The sequence below is a fragment of the Sipha flava genome, unplaced genomic scaffold, assembly GCF_003268045.1.
Source record: "Sipha flava isolate LNK unplaced genomic scaffold, YSA_version1 117_pilon_pilon, whole genome shotgun sequence".
Lineage (NCBI taxonomy): Eukaryota > Metazoa > Arthropoda > Insecta > Hemiptera > Aphididae > Sipha > Sipha flava.
The window spans coordinates 935,101-946,267 of NW_020271741.1; the positions used below are offsets into that span (position 1 = coordinate 935,101).

The 11,167-nt window shown below is 31.1% G+C and overlaps 1 protein-coding gene across 1 annotated transcript; it reads left to right on the top strand.

The window, feature by feature from the left end:
- The first annotated feature begins 3,554 nt into the window (after positions 1-3,554).
- On the top strand, positions 3,555-5,194 carry LOC112692945. The gene is made up of 3 exons (XM_025567772.1): positions 3,555-3,570; positions 4,378-4,628; positions 5,022-5,194. Exons 1-3 carry the CDS (start codon positions 3,555-3,557, stop codon positions 5,142-5,144), a joined length of 390 nt encoding a protein of 129 aa, XP_025423557.1. The 3' UTR covers positions 5,145-5,194.
- The last annotated feature ends 5,973 nt before the right edge of the window (positions 5,195-11,167 follow it).

Below are 11,167 nucleotides of genomic sequence, written 5' to 3' on the forward strand. Positions count from 1 at the left end.
ATTTTAGTTTAAAGAAAAACCTAGCTATCCACGCAATTAGGTAGACCAATGCATTTTAAATGCAACATCACAGTAAAACAAGTCACACTTTACTCAAACACATTTAACTCAGTTAAAAAATACAAAAGTTACCATCTAATTTGTGTTCATAAATGTAATTTTGAAACTCTTATGTATTTGGTCAAACATCGTAAAAGAAAATTCAAAAAATGGAGTTTTGAACACGTTGGTAAGCCGATAAAACGCATTATGGACGTGTCAATCTACTCACTTCATCTATTGGTCATGAAATCAAGTTACGTTACACATTTACGCGTTCGATGTATGCGTTAAAACGGATGATTCAACGTTGATGCGTTGATGATTCAACGTACAAAACTTACATAACTCGAATATATTATTTTGTTATATGAATTTGTTTTCTGTCGATTCGTAACAAACGGTGTATGTCGAAAAACGAAAACAAAAATAACAAATGATTATCTGTTTCTCGAGTGCATCATATTCTCAACCTGATATCGATTCACCCGGGGTGCAGGAATTGCGAGGAACCTTGCAAATACACAAACGAACGTCGTGCAAATATTTTCTTCGACTCGGACACATCGAACGATATTACAGCGATTTATACGTGTGTACGCGTTGTTATAATAATGCACACATGCGTGTGCTTATAAATCGTACGAGGGAAGTATCCAACGGTAACAAAACGCAACGGCGACGCCAGGCGGCTAACCCTACTGCCAAACGACATTGAACGGCCGAAGATTTACAGTCGCAAGACCTTCTGGCGTTTGCGCTCGAGCCAACAACAAATGCCCTCACGGTGTGTTCTGACTAAAAGGAAACTTTTTGCATTCGCCATCGTTTTCGAAACGGTTATCCATACATAAGCTACAATTTAGTGGATTCCGAGGCCGTTTGGACCGACGCCAGGCTCAGATAGTGCTCACCTTCGCCCACCCCTCGACGGTCGGCACCCGATGTGCGTGTGTACGTTTATATATATGTTTAATGTGTTCCCAACGGGTTTTCGCCAATGCAACACTAATTCTCTTTTCGCCAAATTAGCACTCAAGCTATGGTTTTTTGTCATTTTCCCATTCTTAAGCGAATTTATGGCTATAATGAAAACGCATATAATTCACCAGTACACATGCCTGTACGCTAGAATATGTGTGAGCCATGTGTGCACCCGTGCAGCGGGTACGCGTTGCTGTACACTCGATTTGATCCGAGTGCACGCGGTCGAGTCGTAAAACCGAAGCAAATCGCAAAAGATTTACAGTGTGCAAACGGAAGAAAATAATGTTTACTTTTGACATTTCATTATTAACTTTATTACTACTTCTAACTCTTTGCGCCGAACGAAATTAAATTTGTTTTTTATTTTCATTTTCTTAGCATATTGGCCTATTATATGGCCACTACTATTAAATATGTTTTGCCATAATTAATATAATTATTAAACTATTAAACTTGCAATGTATAGATTAATTTTAATCCCATCTATACTGAGTTAAAATAATACATTATGGGTATGATTTCACTGTCGAAAAATTACGGTAATTAACATTAAAAATTCTATAACTCCGCATAAAAATGCCGTCTTAATTATAGCACGACGGAACGGTTAATTAGTTGAGTTATAAAATTAGTTTTCTAACTGGAAAAGTGAGATTAAATGTTACCAACGGTGATTTGAAGCCTATTGATCGACTTCAAAATCAGTCATAAAACAGTGATCTGCGATTCTTTTAGAAATTACTATAAAAAAAATCCTACTTTATTAATCTAAATTTGTTTACTAAAGCCATGCTACCCTACATTATGTATATATATATATATATATATATATACAGTTGGATTACCAATAGGGCTGGATAATTTAATGACTGATATACTGTTGAAATCGACCAAATTCCGGCTAATGAATCCTAGGGCATAAGGGTTTTTGATATAAACTGACGATGATAGTGTCCTTTAAAATTAAATGTACAATGTTATAATCACTAGTTAAATCCCTTAGTCGATTATGGAGTTACGTATTATTGTGTAATCCTTTTTCACCTAAACTGTAGTGAATAATATATATATATATACAAAACTATGGTTATAAATAACACTGAAATTAGTACGTACAGCAGTGGAAGTCATTGAAGTGATCAGAAAACTGCAAACGGCTAAAATCATATTTTAAATAACGATTAATCATAAAAATATGAATTGGATTACAATAAAACATCCATATGAAAGTAAAATAAAAAGGTTAATTAATTCAAAATTATATAAAAATCTATTTTCAATAGATAATTTTGTTTATTTCTAAATAAGCTGATATGTTTTTCGAGATTAAATTTAGTTCAACAAATTATTGTTGATAATAGTGTCGTTCTTTTAGCGAGTTTTGTTTACATTAAAGCATGCAAATAATCTCAAAATTATGATTTGCTTCGAGTAGCAAATGTACACATTAATTTGACTTAGATTGGTAAATTTAGAAACTAATTTAAAAATATTTTATGGCTTCCGATGTTGAAGACGTGTATCTCGATTACCGGGCAGATGGTACATGATTGTGTACTCGAGTGGTGGTGGCACTTTTACGTTGACGAGATTTGAAAATATATATAGTTCTCCTCTAGATCCTTACTGTATATTGTCTTCGTCGTGATTAATCGAAATTACAATGTACTTTACCTACTGTTTGATTATGTTGAACAATACAAAGTATATTTGAAAACGATTTTTCGAGATATTAGTGTGGAAATTAAAGAAATTACTCTTTACTTGAAATACTGTCCTGAGAGTAAAAAGCAAAAGGGAATCACATCTGATAAACGAAATCGAATACGGCTCTTTCTACAATACCGTGAACAGGATATTATTTGTATTCGCTACGAGAACAAATAAGATTCCAGGCCTTATTTTTGAATCGGAATTCGTAAACGCGTAGAAGATCAAGTATGACAGGCACCGCTGTTGTGTGATAATAAAATAATATCAACTGCAGTGATATCGTAGCGGGTATGTAGGTGAATTGTTTTTTTTTTTTTTTTTTGGATCCACATACGATTGTACACCAACAAGACTAGTGAAATAAGACTTTTGTAATTCGGAGGTCGTCTTTTACACTACTTTATACGTTGCGCAAAGCTTTCGCGTGTACAGGAATTCGATTTTCGCCTAATTTTTTCTCTCGGATTCTCCCGGAAAAGTTACATTTTTGATCGCAACGTTTGAATCACCGTACCGGCGAGGCCAACGCGACGCAACACAGTGCGTTACCAACGTTTCGCGGTTTACCATCGCGATACGTACACAAACACCGGCGTTTCGCGTGCGCCATTGCGATCGGTCGGGTTTTGCCGTGAATAAAGAGCAAAATAACACAAACGTACGATCGCATTCGTACAGGATTCGGCATCCAGAACGATATTATGAAAAGGAGCAAGGCCGGTGGGCGAGGTTGCGACGGTAGGCACGCGATCATCGAGGCGAGTTGTTCGTTGAGAACGTGTTGTTTTTGCGGCCGACGGGCGTGCTTCGAAACCATGCTGAAGTGTTCAGGTGAGACCGGTTTCACTGGCAGGCTACACACGAATTGCGTCCCGAAATAAAAAATTTGATAAGCGGGTACACGAATTGCGTCCGGCATTATCTAATCTACTGCATGAATTGCGTCCGGTTTTGTTTAAACGATTGCACGTACTGTAAAGCCTATAATAATTTTAGTTCGATTTCAATCGTGTTGTTGGTGTAAATGTTTGTGTAACTTTCATTCTCTGTTAAATAAAACTCAAACTCTAAAAACACTATAAAATGACTTCGGTGATTTTAAGCGAAAAAAATAAAACATTATTTAATATTGATGGATACAAATTCGTGTAGTCGTTAAATATCTTTGGGACGCAATTCATGTGGAAAAGGGATTTCGGGACGCAATTCATGTGCAGCGAACTGGCATGGGGGTGGCATGGGCGGTGCCAGGGACGAGCCACGTAGGACCATGACCCTACCTTAAAATGCCTGGTCCTACCAGTGGTCCTACCAGTAGCCCTACCACTGACCCGACATTAGACATAATAATAAAGTCATTTTTCATAAGCAGAAAACATTAAATAATGGTAATATTTTAAAGTAGTTTTGTTTACATGTTGTAATCGTTAAAAGTTTTTAAACATAGTAATCAGCTCGTTTTAATTGTTTTTTTCTTATTATTTATTTATTTTTTGTTGAAATCTCATTTTTTGTGGCCCAGCCTTATAATTATTGGTCTCCCATTGGCCATACCTGGCGAATAATCCTGGCACCACCACTGGTGGTGGGGTTGTTTTTTGCTGCCATCTTTTAACCGTTCATTTTGCCGGGCGACAGCGTGCAAGCTGGTCTTCCACCGCCGGTGCTTGGACGACCATCCGCCGACTGGAGAGGAGCAGCAGCCGACGTCCGCGTTACCGGGTCGAGCTGACGCGATCACGCAGACCACTCCGATCGTTTGCGTCGAGATCGTCGCGACCGGATCGTCGGGCAGTGTCGGCCGTCGGATGTATGACGCGAAACCGTCACGGGACGACTCGTTAGACATAGACGCCGATTCGGTCGCGCAGAGACTGCACCGATACTTCGTTAGTAACAACCAGTGGCGAATCCACGGGGGGGGGGGGATTAACCCCCAAAATTAGGAAAAATATATATATAAAATCAATAATTTTAGAATTAAGAAAAAGATTTTTTTTTTTTTTTTAAGTATGAGGGAAAGTATATACTCGTAATTTATATTTTTATTCATACAAGTAATTAGTAGCCTTGGTTTAAATTAATGTCTTATATTACTTATTATTATCTTAATTCATTATCAATCACTGACTGCAATGTTATAAAAAATATCCCAAGAGAAAATCTTTTTCAAAACTCCCTACCCCCCAAAAGAAAATCCTGGATCCGCCACTGGTAGTAGCAGTAGTAGTAGTAATAGTAGTAGTTCGTATGTAACGTCACGTGCGCTGTTCGTCCCTTAGAATCGGCAAGAAGAGGATAAGCGATCGTTGAAAATGGAGATCGACATGTTGTACGAGATCATAAAAACCAAACACCGGAGGATAAAAGAATTGGAAAACAATAACGTGGATCTTGATCTTTAACGGTCGGTACGATTGACCGGTCGTAATGCGAAATATATCCAGACACGAAACGGTTGTGTGTTCTCCGGTCCTATATTTGTATCAAATGTGTTCTTAATTGTTAATATAAAACAACAGTGAGTTGAAAATTGTTACAACGTTATGAATATCCGATTAAATAGAAAAATTATACGTTACACAATATAGTTCATGAAAATATCTCGATTGAGTTCCCAATCTCCGGACACGATTTACGAGTTAACAAGTGTAAATAAAAATTATTTTTTTTTTTTCACGGTAGTCTAGGTATATTTTATTGTATGCTACAATCGTGTGCACGCCAAACATGATAGTAAGCTCGAGGTACTTTTGATTCTACGATTATGTGTAATATGCATAATCATGTATTGTACCTAACCTGTTTAAAATTTGGACATTTAAACATTTTGGAAAATCTCAATGGAAGTTCCGGTAAAGATTAAAATAATATACTATTTAAAGTTTCCTATTAAAAAACGTTTTAAAGGCTTCCGTTTAAAGATCATACACTTTCTTGTATATTTCATAGAAATTTCCAAGAAGCTCTCAATACAGGCTCTTGAGAAGCTTATTCGACCAGCACTTCGAATTCCTTCCGTAGTTAGGATTACTTGTACATCGAGCAAGAATATTAAAATGTAAATAACTATATTAATAATATTGTATAAATCATTGTTTTATGTAAATTTACACAACTTATAATTTAATAAACTCATTTTCAATTCAACTTCTATATAATACCAGCATTTATTAGTCTTTATGATTTTTTAGTACTATTTTAATTATAAAAGAATAATAATTATATTACAGTGTTTTAGGAATCGCAAAAATAATAATATAATAACAATATGAAAACATCAAAAAATAAAAATAATACAAACAATATGTTTCATACATAAAGATAATCAAAGCTATTAAATGCAAACAAAAATATTAATGTTGCTATCATTTATTAAGATATTATAACCACATTGTATGATATTTCATTAAATAAACTATTATCAAATGTACCTAATAAAATATTTGATGAATAACAATTCACATATATAATATTTTACATTTTTATAAAACGATTTTCATTATGATATCAATAAACTTAAGAAATAATATTTATTAATTATTTTATAAATGTTTAACTTTTGTCAGGGTTGTGGTAAAAATTTTAATTAATATACAGAAGTCACTGCTTAATGTAATTTCTTTGGTACGGGACAAAACTGATAACATACATCGATTGATAACACAAAACGAAAGTGGAAAAAATTATAAAACGGTAAATCAAGAATAATAATGTAATACCGTGAAACTTTGGTGACTTAAGTCTCAAGGAACAAAAAAAAATAGACATATCGAAATTTCGAGTTACCGAGGAAATTTAAGATATAATTAAAATTTGAAATAAAAATGTTTATTTATTGAGATGAACTTGTATTTTTAATATAAAATGTATTTAACACGTTTTATGTTAAAAAGCTTAAAAAAATTGAGGGTCGTACACGATTTTTTAAAAAAATGCATATTGGTAATGATTTTTGAATCATGTAGGCTTTTAATATTAGCCAATTACAAAAGTTAACTTTTTCTGTGCCACCCATCCCAATCGGAAATCTACAACAGACGTGGAATTTCGTCAGTATTGGCTAATGCTGGCACATTACTGGCAGCCAGTGTTGGCACCAGTACTGGCATATATCTGGGATGATAACGGTATTTAGTACTGAAATTTAATACTGACCTTCAGTGCTGGACCAGTTCAGACTAGCAACTAACGCAGTACCAAAGTTACATAGCTGGTGCAGTACAAAATACTATTATAGTGGTACAGTAGCAATTATAATTACAGGAACAATAGTAATCTGGACTAGTCTAGTGGTAGCCATGTACTGACAAAGTATCGATTTTACATGAAGATGTATAACTAGTATAAGTCTGGTATGGAGATACCTAATATCTTTTCTCATAAAATTAGTCTATATAATATACAAACTATATTAATACAATTTCTAGTATCCCCAAAATTAGAAATTTATTCTAGGTGTTGAACAATAATCAAAATAGTAGAATGTAGTAACTATTAAAAAGTTGACTAAAATCCACATTATATTATAACCTAAATATGTTTATGCATGCAAATTAAACAATAAAATACTCTTAGTTATCAAACTGTACTTAATTTTTGAGAATATAATCTTTAATGTATAATTTAATGACAAAACTTATTTATATACAATCAGAACTCTATTTTTTTATTATTTTATTTTTTGTTGTATCGCTGGATTTTATCATTTTATAATATTGCCTTTCTTCCCACTTTCATGGTCCTTGGGACCTGAAAACCATCGGCTAAGTTTGCTCGATATATCCTTAATTTTAGACCCAAATCTTTGGTAGTAATGACTTCTGAATTACATGAATTACAAAAATAAATAAAAGAAAATATTTGATTTTACAAAAAAATATTAACAATATTAAATACAAAATAAGTATTTGTATGTCTATGTTGCTGAAAAATTCAGTTTTTTACTGCCATTGGTTTCTCTCCTAAAAGCACTATACAAAAGTTGAACATCTTTTGACATTATACGCGGCATAACCGCAGTTAAATTTTCTGTTACTTCATGCAACTTTTTATGTTTATCAACATAAAACATTTCTAAAAAATAAAATAACAGGTTTATCAATAAAAATAAAACTTTAGTTTCATAAATAATTTTACCAGTTTCTTTATTAGCTCAAGGTAAATTTTCAACAGAGTATCAGAATTCTGAAAATCTTTCAAGTTAAATTTGGGCATATTGTCATTTATTTGTTCATCTTACATTATTCTGTCAATATCTTCAACATGATATGAGTTATGAACTGTAAACAAGTGTCTCGTTATTTTGGCCTTTTTTGTTATCCTATACTCTATATTTATTCTGGTAGATTCTAAATGAACTTTGGTAATTGTTTCTGAAATTATCGTACCGATAACAAATAAACAATTAGGTATGTGAAATTGGTAATTAACATAATCGTATCATTTTTTTGTTGATAATCACTAAAAAGTATACTAATAAAGTGTATAACTAGGTAACTTAATACATAATGATTCTAATATATATATTAAATTTATTTAACTATTTTATGGTTAAACATTGATAATATTAATCAGTTAATTGTACATAGTATTTTTAGGAAAGTGTTAGAATATCCTTTTAGTTGAAATTAACTGTTAACTATTTCATTTCAGAATATTCAATGGTTTTTTTTTTTTTTTTATATATATAAGAATGCCTTAGAAATTTAACTGAAAATATACCTGAAGAGTATGTGAAACCACATATTCTGCATGGTTTCATCTTTTGAAAAATTTTGAGCTAAAAACAATTAATAGTTAAATATTGTTAACATTTAAATAACATTTAAAGTTTAAAAAAAAATCAGTTTGGTGGTCGATTAATTTAGAAACGTGTCAAGTTAATAAAACTCACTAAATCTATATAAATACACAAGATGTATGTACCTTTTTTATTGTTGCTTTCTTGAAGTGCATTGATTTTATATTTGTGGATGTAGTAAACCCAATACTCAGCATAATCTAATAATGTGATACAAATTAGTACAAGTATCTATTAATAAATATGTTGTATAAATGATTATATGAATAATATATGATGCTTATATAAATGGTATATAAATAATGTGATATAAAATAGTATAAGTATTAAAAAAGATATTACGTGAAATACATTTATGGCAAAGGTGAAACTAGTAGTTTTTTATCTATCAACATAATAATGATAAATCGACCTTAAATTAGAATTACGCCACTTTTTCGTCATTAGAACTTGTATAAATACGGGTTGAGCATTTAGCATTATTCAGAAGTAGATAGGTAGTTCTAATAGACAGTGTTATACTGGCCATTTCTCTTATTAATAAATTATTACTTGTCGTGGACTTTGTTACAACCACATCACCGTGAGTATATAATTCTTGAACAGAATAACTCGTTTTTTATTTTTTTTTTGTTTTTAACTGTTTGTTATTTTATTGTGATACATTAATAAAAACAGTAAGTTTTATAAGGTTAACATACAAGTGTTTAATTATTCAAATACCTATCTCTCTCAACATTACGTCTCAATATAACATCGAATGTGCTACGTCGTTAAATAATTAATCCGATCGTAGTGTCCTGTACAACTATCACTACATGAGAGACTGTATCTTTTTATTTTAAAATTTAATTATTTTAGTCGTCATTTTGTGAAATATCGATGAAGGTAATGACGTGGTTGATGAACTAGAACTTGTAGTATGGTCTAAAATCATAATTTATCATTAAATATATATTCCTCATGTAATCAAGTAAAATGTGTTATTTTCTTAGTTAAATTAACATAACCTCTTGAAAAAAAGGAAAAATTAAAAAGGTAGGCTAATACCAAATTTAAAAGAAGTTTCAAAGAATGTAAATGTTCTAAAACAAACTGTTATTTTTTGTTTTTTGCTTATAGATCGTACATCTGGGGATAAAATATTTATACATAACATATTATGAACCCTATGAGCTGCCGCTGTTATATATAGCATAGTAGGTGTAAGAACTGTTATTTATATTATGTTTTATCCTATGGTCATTTTATACTTTATTCAATTCGCCATATAAACGAGTAAGTGAATCGTAATATGTGGTAGGTACCGGATAATGAATTTGACTTATAAAAAAAAATTCGACCTACTGAAATTTCCAGTTAGATACCCGAGTTCAAGATATCAAGGTTCCATTATATTACATTGAATTGAATACACACATAGTTATTCAAAAAATATTATAATTTAATTTCTAATTATTTATAACTATTTAAAATATGTGAGTATACAACATTTTGAGTTGCTTAAAAAAACTGATAACATGAATAAAATTTTTGATTGATGTCTGTTTTATTTTTTTTTTTTTTTTTGGTTCTGTTATAAAATCAATGATAAAGTGTTCATATTTGTAATTTAGTTTAAAATTCAACAGTTAATTTTGTACTTCTCTTCGTATTAATCTTATGGTCTCTTTATTTTCAGAAGAACTCGGAAGTTTTTCAGTATTCGTTATTGCATATTTTTAACTTAATTGTGAGCTATTCGATGAAAAAAATAGCCGCCATAACGTATACATATAAATATATATCCGGCCCATACTTATACTTTTTGATAACAATAAACGATTAATAACAACATCAATAATTGTAACTAACAGCGACCACCGTGTTTATATTTATTTAAATTAGTATTTTTTCCTTAGTAAGTAAAAATGATGCGTTAATCATGTATCACGGTAATGGTATATAAACAAATATTATTTAGAAAGTAAGTATTACGAGACACTGAGTATTTACATCTTAAAACGAATAAAATATTAATATAAATATATTAAAATAAATTATTCATTGAAAATTATTTCCACTACAGAGAGTTTATAAAAAATTTAATATACATTATTCAAGACATATTTTTTCAATGATAAAACTCAAAACATTCATACCATTCAACTACATAATAATAAATAAATTAAAAATTATCATCAAATTTTAATAATCATACAAATAGTTTTATAGTATTATAAGCTTCTGAAAGATCAAACGCTGCAACGCTACAGTTAACGTTGTAAAACATTAGTTTTAAGAGCACCATTTTAATTGTTTTGAGCGCTTGTATTAATATTGAAACATATATTACCAATTTTCACTAAATAATGGTTTTCAATTAAAAATAAATAGTTTCGTGATCTCTCATCAATCAGAGGTTATAGAAAACGTTAAAAGCGTGCAAAGTAGACGTACAAGTGTTGTATGTCGAACTTGATTTCTGCATGATCACACATACTGCTCGTGAATAATTGGATCAAAAAAAAATATTTTAATCTTAATCCGTTATAGAATACAGATTTTCTATGCATTTTTATTTAAATAAAATAATCGATTGTCGATTAACAATAGTTTGTTAATCCTTCTACCACTAATCCGCAT